The 15963-nt window shown below is 49.5% G+C and overlaps 1 protein-coding gene across 2 annotated transcripts in view; it reads right to left on the bottom strand.

Annotated features, from left to right (window-relative positions):
- NCAM1 (neural cell adhesion molecule 1) overlaps positions 1 to 15963 on the bottom strand; it is a gene marked incomplete at its 3' end in the record, with an annotated part of 88792 nt that overhangs the window by 5509 nt on the left and 67320 nt on the right. Inside the window, exons 17-19 of one of the 2 annotated variants that reach the window (XM_084221499.1) lie at positions 9748 to 9872; positions 8195 to 8375; positions 4014 to 4508 (exon numbers count right to left, since the gene is read on the bottom strand). In XM_084221499.1, the coding sequence (XP_084077625.1) occupies positions 4429 to 4508; positions 8195 to 8375; positions 9748 to 9872 (386 nt within the window). Of the gene's footprint in view, positions 1 to 4013; positions 4509 to 8194; positions 8376 to 9747; positions 9873 to 15963 lie in introns of those variants that run through there. The other variant, XM_084221498.1, reaches the window with a different exon arrangement.

Consider the following 15963-nt stretch of genomic DNA (forward strand, 5'->3'; position numbering starts at 1 on the left):
ACTGGGCCAAGGTAATTGCCTGCAATTTGGGTTTCTAGGCTGGTAAGGGAGCCCTGCAATTTGCAGGAACTTTCCAACCTTTCCCATTAGCTGTGGTTTCAGAAATCCTAACTCGTGGCATGAACTGAAATTCCAAACCTTCCAGGGACTGGCATAAGGAAACATAATATAAAAATCCTCCACAACCCTGTGGACCTGGGAGGCTCTTGGTGCTGCCTTTCTCTTTCCTTGCAGAGGAATTTTGCTGCTCCTACAAAATGCAGGAATCATAGAGGAGTTTATTCTTTTCACAGACTGTCCCATCTGATTAAATTCAATTGATCTCCAAATACTTTCTGGAACAATTCCCTCCATCCTGTAGCTGGATTTATGTTGTATTTAAGGAAACTAATATTTAGAGATCCCCAAAGGGTTTGCTGGGGCCTAAAACAACTCTGTGTACAAAAGAAATGTATAAATAAATGGAGAAATGAATGTATAAATAAATAAAGAAATGTATAAATAATGTGGAGCAGCTGCTCACACTGTGTGTATGAAATTAATGTAATAAATTGATGTTGGGCATTCCTGACCTGATCCACATCCAGCCCTTTTGCCATTCTCAGGACACAGAGCAATAACATTTCCACTGCTTAAATAAGGAAACATAAACCATTAAAGAACTTCTGGAGTCCTCAATTCTAAAGAAGTGAAGAATTTATTAATTACAAATTATGTTTTCCAATGGAAAATGAGCTTCCTGCCAGACTGGCTTTTCTAATCCCCCTCATTTCACAGTGCACAGGAAAACCACCCAGCATTTGAATTTCTGCACAAAAACTGCCCTGACAGAGAGAGCTCAGCTGTGCCTTCCTGGGGGGGTCTCAGCTACAGAATGTCCAGGCACAGGCACAAACAGGGTGGAGAGAAGCAGGTGGGACTGCAGGCAGGGCAAAGCTCCTACAGGATTCGGCAAAAGGAAGAAGAAGAAGGGACAAACCCAACAGGAATCCGCAGTGTGCAGCCAGCAGCAGAGCCCAGGAGGGCAGCTCTGTGCTCAGGGGCAGTGCCCTGGGCAGGAGGTGTGCCAGGGCTGCTCTCAGACACTGCCCAGCCCACCTGGGCAGGGAGGAGTGAGTGTCCCCGCTCTGCCAGGGACACAAATCCACCTTGCACCCTGGCAGTGAGCTCCCAGCAGCCTGGGGAGCTGGCCTGGGGCAGGGATGGGGATCTGGGATTGCCCAGGATTCCTGTGCATGGTGGCCTCAGAGCTCTGCTCCTTCTGGAGCCCAGAGGGCCCTTCAATCCCATCCATCCCCCCCTGCCAGGGCAGGGACACCTCCCACCATCCCAGGTGCTCCCAGCCCCATCCAGCCTGGCCCTGGGCACTGCCAGGGACCCTGGGCAGCCACAGCTGCTCTGGCAATCCCATCCCAGCCCTCCCCACCTTCACAAGGAAGAATTCCTCCCCAAGATCCCACCTAACCCTGCCCTCTGGCAGTCTGAAGCCATTCCCCCTCTCCTGGAAATAATCCCTCTTCCCTTTTCCTGCCAGCTCCTCCAGGTCCTGCAAGGGGCACTCGGGTCACCCCAAAGCTTCTCTCTGCAGGCTGAACAGAGAGTGACACCAAAATCCTCTTTCCTGGATAAATCACACCCTGGCCCCAAGTGCCCAGCCCACCCCAGCAGCTCCAAGAGCCAGGAGAAGCTGTTTCCAAAACCTTTTAGGTAAAACCTTCTTTCTATCCCCCAGAACCTCGGAGGTGCAGACACCTGCAGCTGCTCCTGGTGCAGCAGGACGTTCCCAAACCTTCCTGCCCATGAAAACAGCCAAAGAATGCTCTGAGAAACAGCTCTGGGAATGTGGAGGGACTTCAGCAAACTGGGAATGCTGCAGGGCTGCAGCCCCTCACACACACACAGAACTGCAGGTGCCTGTGGCTGAGAGCCCCACTGCTTGAGCCTCTTCTGCTTCCACATCTGAGCCTCTGCCTCCTCCCTGGCTTTCCTAAAAACTCTGTCTGAATTTTATTTTACTCACACCAAGGCCTGGGACCCCCAAGGGCCCACCAGATCTCTGGCACCTGGCACGTTACAAATCTGCACAAATCAGTGCTAAAAACCCCAGTTCTGCTCCTCGTTTTAACACAAAGAAAACCCCAGTTCTGCTCCTCATTTTAACACAAAGAAAACCCCAGTTCTGCTCCTCATTTTCCCCAACCAAAGAAGCCCTTTCTGCCTCTGTTCCACGCTGGCTGGGCTCCTGGTGGCTGTGGAGTTTGGGATCCATTTCAGCCACACCAAGGCAGTCTCAGCTGCTCGCCAGGGCTGTGCCACAGAGAATCCTGAACCCCTCTCAGGGACAGAACCCCCTCCACAGGTGCTGCTCTCTCTCCACACCGACCTCACAAGGTTACAGAGATCATTTTAATAACTGTGATTTTGGTGAGAAACAGCCTCAGGCAGGGACTCCCTCTGTGGATAAGGGAAACCCATGAAAAGTTCATCTCAGATCTACAATGAGCTCAATTAATCCAGTTAGAGGGGAAATCACACCATTTTTTAGTACCAAGATTATTTTGCTGCACTTCAGCAAACTCCAAAGCTCTAACAAAGTATTTACACTCTACAACACTGGAAATGAGGGGGTTTTGTTAAAAAAAAATAAAATAAAACCACAGGCTTTTGTGTGTGACACCTGCAACAAGTTTGCATTTACAATCCAGTCAGGAAAGTTCCCAACACAGCAGAGCAGAGAAGGCAGAGTCAGACACGAGTGAGGGCAGGATTTTGTCTGTCCCTGTGAGAATTCTGTCAGGAAGATGAGCCCCACCCAGCTGGGAGGCTTTGAGACATTCTGGACAGACAATTCCAGGGAGAGACCCTTGAATTCAGCAGAGCATCAGAGGGGATGCATTTCCTATCCCAATGGATTTCCTGTTCCAGTGGATTCCATATCCCAATGGATTTCCTGCTCCAATGGAACTCCTGCTCCAATGGAATTCCTATCCCATGGATTTCATATCCCAAATTTCCTATCCCAATGGATTTCCTGCTACAGTGGAATTCCTGCTCCAATGGACTTCCTATCCCATGGATTTCATATCCCAATGGATTTCATATCCCAAATTTCCTATTCCAATGGATTTCATATCCCAAATTTCCTATCCCAATGGATTTCCTATCCCAATGGATTTCATATCCCAATGGATTTCATATCCCAAATTTCCTATCCAATGGATTTCCTATCCCAGTGGATTTCCTGTTCCAGTGGATTTCCTGCTACAATGGAATTCCTCCTACAATGGATTTCCTATCCCATGGATTTCCTATCCCAAATTTCCTATTCCAATGGATTTCCTATCCCAATGGATTTCATATCCCAAATTTCCTATTCCAATGGATTTCCTACCCCAATGGATTTCACACCCCAATGGATTTCATGTTCCAATGGATTTCCTATCCCAATGAATTTCCTATCACAAAAAATTCATTGGGGTTGTTGTGTCGGGCTTTTTGTGGGTTTTTTTTTGGTGTTTTTTTGTGGTTTTCTTTGGGTGGGGAGTTCTGTTTTTTTTTCAAAGAAGCAATGCAAAAACCAACTGAATTTTGTAGAAGTGAATTCCCAGGATTTGATACCAAAGATGGCTCTGCTGCACCAGCTTAGCCCAGGGATTCATCCTGCCACACACACACACACACAGCCAGGAGGATGGTGAAGGATCAGAAATTACAACTCTGCTGCTCAGCTAACTCCATCCAAGCCAAGATTTCCTGTCAGGACAGCAAGGACAGGGATCTCTGATAACACAGCCCTGTGTGTGCCCTGGGCTGGGAGTGCCCTGCACACCAGGGAGGGACAAGGAGCAGAGGAAAAGCAGCCGTGCCCCAGGGGGATCCCAGCAGATGTTTATGGCCAGAGCAGCAAAACCTTCCAGACACTGGAATCCACATGCAAAAGCCCCCAGAGACATCTGGGCAACCAGCAGGATGGTCTCTGACAAATCTTCTCTTTCTTTTTACAGTCTGTGGGTTTGTGCATGGGGCCTCCTTTTGCACCAGATCGGCACCAGATGTGCAGAGAAATCAGTAAAAAGCAGGATCTTAAAGGCTTTCAACATTGCACCTTCCTTTGATGAAAACAGCAAGCAAACAACACAAAAAAATCTTTCTTTACATCCATTTAAAAGGGCAAATTCATTACAAGTAACAAAAAAAACGTTAAAGAGAAAAAACTTGGCTTAAACCTTTTTTCCTTGTTACAAAATACTGACTCTTTCAAATTAAACATTTTTTTTAAGTGTTCTGTGTTTCTTTTTTTTTTTTTGTTTTTCTCTGAACTGACACGATCCTCTGAAGCAAAGTTATCTCCTTCCACACCTTGGTGGGACCCAGGCCTTCCCAAGCAAATATTGCTTTATTTGACTCTTTTTTTTTTTTTGAAAGTTTCTAACAGAGCAAAAGCAGAGTCACTGCAGAGAGAAGCAATGAGACAAAGGAGGACGACGTTGATGGACTTCCCAAGGTCGCTGCAGGTGCCAGACAATGGTTCCCAGGAGGGGGGAATATGGTTGTTGGAAAAACAAATTTTTGGTGCATGTGGCAAGCGTGGATGTTCCCCGTGAGATCCAAGGTGACCATGGATGACAGACATAGGAAAGGAGTTGGGGGAAAAGGGAGAGGGGAGGGAAAGGAAGGAAGAGAGGAAGAAAAAAAGAAAGAAAGAGAGAGAAAGAGAGAGAGAGAGAGAAAGAGAGAGAAAAATAGATAAAAAAAATTAGGTCATAAATAGAGAAAACATAAGAATCAAAGGTTTAATTTAATCTCGTAAATTAAAATGGCTCAGGGTTCAAGGAGCAGCACATTCAGCACAAAAGGGGCAGAAGCTCAGCAAAGCCCAAAGCTGCAGAGCAGGGTCCAAGGCAGGGTGGGTGGGCAGTGCAAGCAAATGAGATTAAATGAAGGGACAGAGGGGGCTCAGCGAGAGACAGGGAGATGGTGTCTGGAGCCTTCAGCAGGGAAAAAGGAAAACAAGAAAAGCTTTGGTGCAGCAGAGGATCCACCTGCCTGTCCAAGCCCTTCCCCAAAGCCTGGATAAAACATCCACTTTACCCTGAGGGAGCACCAAGGTCTCAGGAATCTCTGACTTTGCCACTCAGCCTCCCAGCTGCTTGGGAACCACTCCAATGCCAGGGTGATGATTGTTGTTAATATTATTATTATTGTTATTATTGTTATTAGTACTGAAAATAACACCCTTATCCTTCCAGCCACTCAGAACTCTGCACAGGTGAGGGGAACAAAAGACTCCACACAATAAATGCACATTTTCCTGCAGGGAATCCCTGGTCATTGCTGTCAGGCACTGCACAATTCCTGTCACTGGCTCTGACTCCTGCACAGCCCATTCTGAGATCAAACCACAGAAACGCCAGGGGAACAACAAGGAAAGGAAAAGGAAAGGGAATGGAAAGGGAAAGGAAGGAGGAGGAGGAGGAGAGGGAGAAGGAGGAGGAGAAGGAGAAGGAGAAGGAGAAGGAGAAGGAGAAGGAGAAGGAGAAGGAGAAGGAGAAGGAGAAGGAGAAGGAGAAGGAGAAGGGAAAGGGAAAGGGAAAGGGAAAGGGAAAGGGAAAGGGAAAGGGAAAGGGAAAGGGAAAAGGAAAAGGAAAGGGAAAGGAAAGGGAAAGGAACACACAAAGCCTCTTCCCTGCTGCAGCTTGGCAATGAAACCTGTGGGGCTGCACGGCAAAGGACAAACCAACCTGTCCCTGCAAATATCCTCACCAGAATTTCAGTCTGGGCACCAGGGAACACCTTGGGAGGCCAAAATGACAAAAACCCAGGAGAGAGAGTCACAAAGGCAGCAACAACCATGGCACTGCACAAGGACACAGCCCTTTCTGAGGAGCAGCTGAGTTCCAGCTCCTGGGGCAGCCCTGCACACCCAAAATCTGAATTTCCACCTGCAGTATCTGAGTGGCAGCCCCAGATCCCAGCTGCTCCTGGGCTCCACACCAAGCTAAGCAAGGAGTAACTGCAGAGAGGCCAGAGGAGTTTTGCCTCTGGTAACAAACTGGCTTCTCCCTGGTTTTTAGAGGGTTCCTGCTCATGTTACATGGATTAAAGGGCTCAGAGGGGGAGCAAGGGTTAGAGCTGTTGAAAATGAGAACCACAGAGTGAGTTAATGAGTTACTGAGGGTCCTTCCATCCAAAACTACGCCCTGTTCAAGCAGCCCCAGGCTCTCCTTTGGCCCATCTCCCTCCTCCTCACTGCCAGTCCCACTTTTCCCACTTTTTCACCCATTTCTGTGCTCAGCAACGTGACCTGCCTCAGCCATAGGTCTGAGCTGCTCCCTCCAGCTCAGGGGAGCAGGGACTGAATTCTCAGGGAAAGGCTGTGGGAAACTCTCTGCTTTCAGGAGAAAATATGAATGAAATCCCATCAGGACGGGCTGGCAGCACCAACCCTGCCTGTGCAGGGAGGCCCTGACTCAGCAGCCCTGTCTTTAACCACCACAAATTCAATTTACAGCTGCTCCAGCCACCCATCCCCAGGCTTTGGTTGCTTTGTGTGGGTTTCCCCACTGCTTTTTTTAAATGTCCACGTGTAGAAAAGAAATGCTAACTGCCCTTCCAACAGATTGCCACAAACTGCTCAGTTCCAGTTTCCCAGCTGAGAGTTCTGCTCGGCTTTTGCAGTAATTCTCCTTATCCCTCACTTTATGAGCACTCTAATAAGTACAGTCTGTCTTAAGAGCTTCCAGCAGCACCCTAAAGCCTCTGAGTTATTTTCTCCTGATGTCCTCCTCAGCACTGAATTGTTGCTGTTTGACAAATCACTGTCACCTGGTAATTTGTTTGAAAAATCCTCCCAGAGAGATTTTTCACTGCATTCTTATCCAATACCAGCACACTCCTGATGCCTTTATTCCTCCAGAGACAGACCTGGGAAATCTGCCATCACCCTGCAGAGCTGAAGCTCCTGCTCAGGTTTAGAACAAGAATCCCACCTTCCCCTCTCAGCACCCTAAAGCCTCTGAGTTATTTTCTCCTGATGTCCTTCTCAGCACTGAATTGTTACTGCTCGAAAATCACTGTCATTTGGTAATTTGTTTGAAAAATCCTCCCAGAGAGATTTTTCACTGCATTCTTATCCAATACCAGCACACTCCTGATGCCTTTATTCCTCCAGAGACAGACTTGGGAAATCTGCCACCACCTTGCAGAGCTGAAGGTCCTGCTCAGGTTTAGAACAAGAATCCCACCTTCCCCTCTCAGCACCCTAAAGCCTCTGAGTTATTTTCTCCTGATGTCCTTCTCAGCACTGAATTGTTACTGCTCGAAAATCACTGTCATTTGGTAATTTGTTTGAAAAATCCTCCCAGAGAGATTTTTCACTGCATTCTTATCCAATACCAGCACACTCCTGATGCCTTTATTCCTCCAGAGACAGACTTGGGAAATCTGCCACCACCTTGCAGAGCTGAAGGTCCTGCTCAGGTTTAGAACAAGAATCCCACCTTCCCCTCTCAGCACCCTAAAGCCTCTGAGTTATTTTCTCCTGATGTCCTCCTCAGCACTGAATCGTTGCTGCTCGAAAATCACTGTCATCTGGTAATTTGAATTGAAAAATGCTCAGAAAGAGATTTTTCACTGAATTCTTATCCAATACCAGCACACTCCTGATGCCTTTATTCCTCCAGAGACAAACTTGGGAAATCTGCCTTGTGTAGAGCATCACCCTGCAGAGCTGAAGGTCCTGCTCAGGTTTAAGCAAGAATCCCACCTTCTCCTCTCAGAAAGCTTTTCCTGCCCAGGTTTAAAACAAGAATCCCACCTTCCCCTCTCAGAAAGCTTTTCCTGCCCAGGTTTAAAACAAGAATCCCACCTTCTCCTCTCAGAAAGCTTTTCCTGCCCAGGTTTAGAACAAGAATCCCACCTTCTCCTCTCAGAAAGCTTTTCCTGCCCAGGTTTAAAACAAGAATCCCACCTTCACCTCTCAGAAAGCTTTTCCTAGCCCGCACAAGGAGCCACCATTCCCTGGGAGCAGCCAGGCAGGGCTTTGCCACGGGGAGCACTCCCACATACCTGCCGCAGGTATGCACGCAGCCACCACCCTCAGCCTCGGATGGGGGCCATGGGAGGATGGGCTGGAAGCAAGCGAGCTCTGGGGGTCACTGGGGCACGGGGGGCAGGGCTGGGGGCACACAGGTACCTGGGATCACCGTGGGCTGCGCCGAGGTGCGGAAGGCGTAGTGGGCAGGCTTGGACTTGCCCTGCTGGTTCTCGGCCACCACGTACACCTCGTAGTCGGCGTTCCAGTCCAGGGACTTGAGCATCACGTGGTCGCTGCCCGACGGCAGCCGGATCTCGGGCTTCCACTCCGAGGAGTGCTTCTGCAGGGAGGGCACAGGGTCATGCTGGGCACTGGCTCGAGATCCACAGAGAGCTGACTGCCAAAAACGCATATTTGATTGGACAGGGTGTGGCTGTCATAGCGAGCGTTGGCTCTGTGATCCACAGAAGGTGATTGTGAAAAATGTGTATTTTATTGGACACGGCATGGCTGTCATAGTGAGCGTTGGCTCTGTGATCCACAGAGGGTAGATCGTGAAAAATGTGTATTTTATTGGACAGGGTGTGGCTGTCATAGTGAGCGTTGACTCTATCATCCACAGAAGGTAGACTGTGAAAAATGTATCTTTTATTGGACAGGGCATGGCTGTCATAGTGAGCACTGACTCTATCATCCCCAGAGAGCTGACTGTGAAAAAATGGATATTTTATTTGCCAGGGTGTGGCCGTCATAGTGAGCATTGACTCTGTGATCCACAGAAGGTAGACTGTGAAAAATGTGTATTTTATTTGACATAGTTGACATTTATTTGTCATAGTGAGCACTGACTCTATCATCCACAGAGAGCTGACTCTGAAAAAATGGATATTTTATTTGCCAGGGTGTGGCTGTCATAGTGAGCATTGGCTCTGTGATCCACAGAGAGCTGACTGTGAAAAAATGGATATTTTATTTGCCAGGGTGTGGCTGTCATAGTGAGCAGCCACAATTCCAATGGCCCTGCTGCAGCACCCTGACCCACAGGGTGTCAGGCTGTGCTCTGGCTCTGGCAGTGTTGGTTTGGTTCACTGCATTGTTTATTTTATCCTTTTATTGTCTTCCCTAATAAAGGAATGTTATTCCTGCTCCATATCTCTGCCTGAGAACTCCCCTTAATTTCAAATTTAGACCAATTTGGAGGGAGGGGATTTACATTTTCCATTTCAGGGGAGGCTCCTGCCTTCCTCAGCACACACCTGTCTGTTCAAACCAAGACAATTAAGAAACCCATTGCTTTTATAGACAGCAATGATTCAGGCAGATTTAACTGGTCCTCTAATTCAAACACCGTCACTATTGGCTAATTAAGAAATACTCTTTGGTGAACAAATCTCTCTGACACATTCCACGTGTTCACAATCCCAGGATTCACTGAAACCCTCAAATGCTGTTGGGTGGCGAGGCTGAGATGCCAAAGCAGCCTCTCCTGTTTTCTGAGACAAAATCCCCTCACCTCCCCCTCTCATTCTAAACCATCCTCCTAACTAAACTATTTCCAGAAGGCAAAAGCTGCAAATTCTGCTCCTGCAAAAGCACTCCTTCACATCTCAGCACGTCAGATTTAAGCCAGCTGAGTGCCAGAGATTCCTGCCTTCAGCCCAGCCCTCCCAGGGCCCAGGGGAGCTCCAAGCCCAGGGCTGTGCCCCACTTACAGCTTTGTACTTGATCAGGTAGTGCCTGATCGGGGAGCCACCGTCGTCCTGCTTGATGACGTTCACCTTGATGGAGTTGCCATCTTCTCCTATGTGACCTTCCAGCTTGGGGGCACTGGGTTCCCCTGCAACAACGCAGTCAGGGTTATTTGGGGAAAAAAAGAGGCATTATCAAGGAAAAAGTGCTCATAAAAACTCAGAAGATTACTCTGTCATGCTCGGCTCGCGAGCTGACCCAGGCGCAGAGGACACCGTGTGTCTGAGGAAAACACTTTTGAAACACCAAATTTCCATTTTTGTGTGTGCTGGAACGGAGTCAGAGTGAAAGAGATGCCCCAAAGCAATGAGCAGTTCCTGTGGGAACTGCTGTGGAGCACCTGGCAAACATCAGGAGGGGCTCTGTGGCTGCTCCTGTGGGATGGGATGCACAGAGCACCGCTGGAAAGGACCTCGTGCTCTCAGACAGAGCCAGGCCTGCACCCTGAATTTGTTCAGGGGTCTTAGAGCTGCTGGACCGCTTAAATGGGTGTGAAAACCTCTGAACAGAACCCAGAGCACATCCCCTCACTCAGCCTGCACTGTGGAACCCCAGGGGATGCTGGAGAGAAACTCAGAGAAACCCCTTTGCTCCTCTAGAATAATTTCTCCTCCCTTTGCTCCTCCAGAATTTCTCCATTTCTAGGAGAAAAAGGCTGTCCTGTCCCAGCAGAAAATGGAAATGTCCCTTCCTCCTGCAGGGCACCCTGATTCACACCCCCAGCCCTGCAACCCACTGCTGCCAGGCTGCTTTTCCCACCCAGCTCCTCAGTGCCTCCCTGCCGTGGAGGATCCCAGTCCCACCCTGCAGCTCTGCTAAAAAGCCAAATACACAAGGGCTGACTGCAGATCTGCACCCCTGCATTTGTTCATCACGGGAAGGTTCATCTCCCAACATCCTTCAGAAGGAATCTGAAGCCCTTTCCCCTCCCTCCTGCCTTCCAAAGGAACATGAGCACAGATTTTTGGTGAAACACCGATGGGAAAACTGCAAGGAGCTGTGATTGGAGATGAATTCCACCTGTGGCACTGCTCCAAGAAGGGAATCAATGCCACTGCAGGAGCGTGGGACACACACATTTGTGTTTAACAACACAGCAGCTCCTCTGATGGATGTCAAGGGGCAACACTCCTTTTTACCAGGCTCTTTTGCTTTTCCAAATCCTTTCCTCTGCCTTTATCCCCACTGCAGGGCTCCCACACCCCCTGGACGTTCCAGATGTGGATCCCACCCTGGCACAGCTGTCTCAGTGCACACTGAACAGGAAAAGGTGACACAGGTGTGGTTTAAGGCACAGATAAACAGGAAATCTCCATCCTTACCTGGGCACCTTGAACACACACATCAGCTAAACAAACAATGACATTTTCTCCCCAATCCCAAAAGACAAACAGCACCACGAAGTCCCTGCTTTTGGCTGGAGCTGCTCTGCCTGGTTATTGTCCTGGTTAGTCACCAATTGTCCTGGTCAGACCCCAAAAGTCCCAGAAACCAGAAGCCAGAGCCTGGTTCTGTCAGCCTGAGCCCCAGAGCAGCTCCCAGGGCAGCCCTGGGTGAGCCCTGAGCCCTCCACGAGCAGCTGGGCTCAGTTCTCAGGGCTTGTGGCAGAGGGACAGCACAGGAGCAGCATCTCCTCGCTCCTTCCCCACTGCCCCACCTCAGAGATGATCAGAAATGAGCACAGAGATCCTCAGCTGCTGAGGGAACACTGCACTTACAGAATCTGACCTTTCATCTAACACAGCCTGCTTTTTTTTCCCAGTGACTGAGCACTGAGACTAATAGGAACATCCTTTGAAAAGATGCTTATTCTTGATTTCAAATGTCAGAGATGCTGCTGCACTTTACACACAGCCATTCCCATGATTAATTACCTGCTCTCCTGAAACTTTTCTTCCTTTTCTTCACTTTGAATTATCTAATTTCTAGCTCCTGATTCACTCCTTCCTCCCCCAATAGTTTAAATTCATTTCAGCTTTGAGAAACATTTCTCTTCAAAGAAAAGAACACTCCTAAGTGCTGAAAACCAACGGGTGGAGCAGTGCAAGCCCTGGTAAGGCATAGTTTTCTCTCCAGAAATAAGTGTTTATTTCATTTATCTCAAGCAGGTGGATGCAATCCAGACACAGGGCTGTAAAATGAAAACTGGGTTAGTGTGTCAAACAGAGGAGGAAGAAGTTTAGTGGGGAAAGTTTAGTCCAGCAGAATCAGCAACCCTATAAGGAGTGAAGATGTGAGTAGCTGCAGAGAGAAGGTGTCAGCAGGAGCTCGGGGGAGGACTCATGCTCAGACATGCATGGGGCTGCAAGGCAGAACAGCAGCCCAGGGGTGCTCCATGCCAGGGCAGCTCCTGCTCAGCCAGAACCCAGCCTGTCCCTCCCTCCTCAGAGCCCTTCCCAGCTCTGAACAGGGGAATCCTTCAGGGACCCCCTTGCTGCTGCTGCTGCAGCTCCACAGAGCTCAGATTTCCTGCCTGATCACCAAATACCTGATTAAATCCTCTCTGTGCAGGAGGGTGCAGGACCTTGAGCTCCCAGTGACTGAGGGACTGAGGCTGATGCTCAAACTTCCCCCAGGACACTCAGCCAAGGAGAAAAGCCCAGCCAGGAGCTCCAGCTGTGAGAGGAGCAGCCTGTGCTGGGCTGGGATCCAGGCTGGGGCAGTCTGAGCAAGGAAATGAGGACTTTTCTGCAGGCTCCCAAAGCTGCTGGTGGCAGGGAGCTGAGGGCAGGGCTCTGAGCCATTTCCCATTTATTTCTCACCCACTCCCTGCTACGCCAGCAGCACTCCGCTCATCTGCTGCTGCAGGGGGCAGGAAATGTCTGCTGGTATCCTCTGAACCCTTTGGTTTCTATTCTAACACTGGACTGCTGGATTGCAGAAATTCTTGGTTTCATTGTGTTTTTCAGAGGGTGCCAGGAGCACCAGGAGCGGGTGCCACTTGAGGCGGGGAGAAAAGAGAAAATGAAAAATCTCTGAGGTTAAATCCCTGCCCAGCTGGCAGCAAGGCAAGGTCCTGCATCCTCCCTGTGCTCAGAGAGCAATCCTGGAGAATTCTGCAGCAGAGGAAGGAGGGAAGGGCTGATTTCTGCAATCTTTGAGCACCACGAAACCAGGACTGGGAACAGACACCAGGGAGAGCCTCCAGGAGGGCAAAAACACAGAGAAAGAACAGGCTGGGGTCAGGGTGCACACGAGGGGAGCAAACAGCAGCAGCAGAAATAAGGAACAAAAGCAGAGGTGCAGGAATGAGACAGGAGCATCTCCCACCCTGCTGGGCTCCAGCAGAAGGAGGAGACAGGAGCATCTCCCACCCTGCTGGGCTCCAGCAGAAGGAGGAGACAGGAACATCTCCCACCCTGCTGGGCTCCAGCACAGTGCAGAAAGGAGACAGGAGCATCTCCCACCCTGCTGGGCTCCAGCAGAGGTGCAGGGAGGAGACAGGACCAGGGCTCCTCTGTGCATGCAGCCACGGGGGAGGTTACTGGTGTTAGTTCTATTTCCTGGCAAAGCCCAGCCTAAATCCCATCCTGGGCTGGTCCTGGCCAAAGAGGTGATTCCAGAAGTCCTGGATTGTCAGAGGCCCATTCCTGGCTGGCTCTCCCAGCTCCTCCTCGGGCTGGGGCAGCGGCAGAGCAGGAGCTGCCCTCCCTGCCCTGCTGGGGCTGTGCTCAGAGTGAAGTGTGGCGGTGCCAGGGGCTGCTCTGCAGCATCCCAGACCAGCTCAGACAGAGCCAGGCTCAGCCATCTGCTCCTCAGCCTAAAGCCCTGCCAGGCTCCATCATCTGCTCTTGCTCTGCTGGGACCAGCAGCTCCTGGGAGCTGAGCTCAGCTTAAAGCCTTGCCAGGCTCCCAAAGCCTGAGTGGGAGGAATGAGGGGCTCTGGCAGGAGCCAGATTCTCCCTCTGATGAGATCTGTGTGAGGTCTGGCTGCCACCATGGACTCTGTGCTGTTCCACAGGATTTATCTGCAGAATTTGATACAGAGAGAGGATTTTATAACAGCATTTTACAGAGAGAGTATTTCGTAACACAGCTCTCATTCTAGATATGCTTCAGTTTTACCCACAATAAAAAGGAAATTATTTCTTAAATCAAATTGTGACACACTCCAAATAACCAGATTTCAGAGAATTCAGGATTATTTTTGAAGGCTACTAAGCAGTGTGGATGTGTGCACGTATCTCTAGAGAAATGTGTATTTTATAGGGTCAAAATGCTGCTAAAGAACAGGAGGGAGGGTGCTCCCAGAACTGAGCCCCAATTTCCCATCAGGTTCCAGTCTGTGGTTGGTCCCACAGAGAGGCAAAAAGATTTTGGCCTTTGGTGCTCACTCCAGAGGATTTTTAACACCTTCCTAGGACAGTTCCTTGCTGGACTCTGAGAATGAAGAAGCAAATGACTGAGCCAAGTGATTTTTTTTGGGTTTTTTTCCTGTTTTCCCTCCAAGTCTTTTCCAGCTCAATGCAGAGGACTGAAGTCGAGTTCTTCCCATGCAGACAGTGACGAGCAACTCCTCCAAAAAGGCTCGGTGGGGTTTTTGTGGGTTTTGTTGGTTTGTTGTTTTTTTGTTTTTAATTTGGAGATCCCACAGGGGAATCCTCACCCCAAAAGTCTAGGCAACCAATCAGAACAAAGTGTTTTACCTTCTGTTCACCAGCGAGGACGACATCATCAGCACCATGCAAGCCACATGACAAATTCACATGATACGCACGCACATGAGTTTGGTTGAAAGGAAAGTGGAGGAGGTCACATGGAAAATACAAAAAAATTAAAAAACTGATGTAAACAATGGGCAAGGGAAAAAAATCAACAACAGAATTACAGAGTAAATAAAAATAGGAGCAAAATTAAATTAGCCAGCATATATCAGAAACACTGGGGCGGGGGGACAGTAAAATAAGAATATTAAAACCTGGAAAATAAGAATATTAAACCACAGCAAGCGCTGAGTTACGGCCTTGTGTTAGGCACAGCTGCGTCACTGCTTAGTCATACAAGGAACAAAGGGACAAAATCACTGGAGTGTGTGCCAGGGCTGCTGCAGGAATCCAAACTGCTGGGAAGAAAAAGGGAATTATTGTTATTCCGAGGAGGTGAGAGGGTCACCACCGGCCCAAAAGGAGGGCACCCCACAGAGCTGTGTCCTCCCTCTGCAGCACAAACTGCTCCTGATCAACCACTGCAGAGAGAGAAAGCCCTGCTGGGGTGCCCAAGGACACTGCTGAGCCAGGAGCTGGGGCTGGACGGGGCAGTGACAGCCAGGGCTGGGCTGGGCTCTGCCCCAGGACGAGCAGCAATCAGCTGCCAGCCCCGAGTTCCCTCCCCAAATCGCTGCAGAACTGGCATTTCTCACCTCTGTCTCACCCTAACGAGGCCACTCCACACTGCTCTGGGAGTTCCCTGCTAATTTGATGTATAGAGAATTAAACCCTTAATCTTTTGGGTGCTTGTCTCTGACAAGATTAAGGGCAGACCATTACTGGGGAAAAAACTGATGGCACAAAATGTAAAATCCATTTGTTACAGCCGAGCTCTCAATCCATTCTCTTCAAACACAGGCTCACAGAACTCTGGGCACTGACAAGGAGGGAGGTTCAGGAGCTGCTGTGAGGCTGCCTGGAAGGAAAATCCGTGTCTTCTGGTCAGGAACAAACCTCCCCCAGACTGCAGCAAACTCCATATAACCTGAGATTTCACACCAGGCAAGAGAGGCTGCCTGTCCTCAGGAGAGGAGCTTCAGGTAAAGACCAAGGGCAGAGTTAGCAGCATAAAGAGAATAAAATGGTTTGGGTTGGAAGGAGCCTTAAAGATTATCCAGTCCTAGGCAGAGGCACTTTCCACTGGAGCAGGTTGCTCCAAGCCCCCTCCAACCTGAAAAAAAATCCCCTTTTTCAAGCTGCAAGGCAAAGCAGGTCCCAGAGAGGAGAGAGCTGCAAGAAAAACGTCAGAACTGGCACAGAACTATTTCCTGGAGCAACCTCAGAGGGTTAAATCCGAGGACAGACATTCCTACAGCTCCTCCGTGCCTCCAGCCACCTCCCCCTGATCCCCACCCCAAAAGCAGTGCAGAGACCCCTGCAGCCTCATCAGCTCTCTGTCCCTGCCCCCTCCTGCTCCTGCTTCCCCCGAGGGAAGCTGTGTCCAGCCCACACAGGAACAGCCAGGAGGGAGCC

The sequence above is a fragment of the Fringilla coelebs genome (assembly GCF_963513975.1).
Source record: "Fringilla coelebs genome assembly, chromosome: 25".
Taxonomy (NCBI): domain Eukaryota; kingdom Metazoa; phylum Chordata; class Aves; order Passeriformes; family Fringillidae; genus Fringilla; species Fringilla coelebs.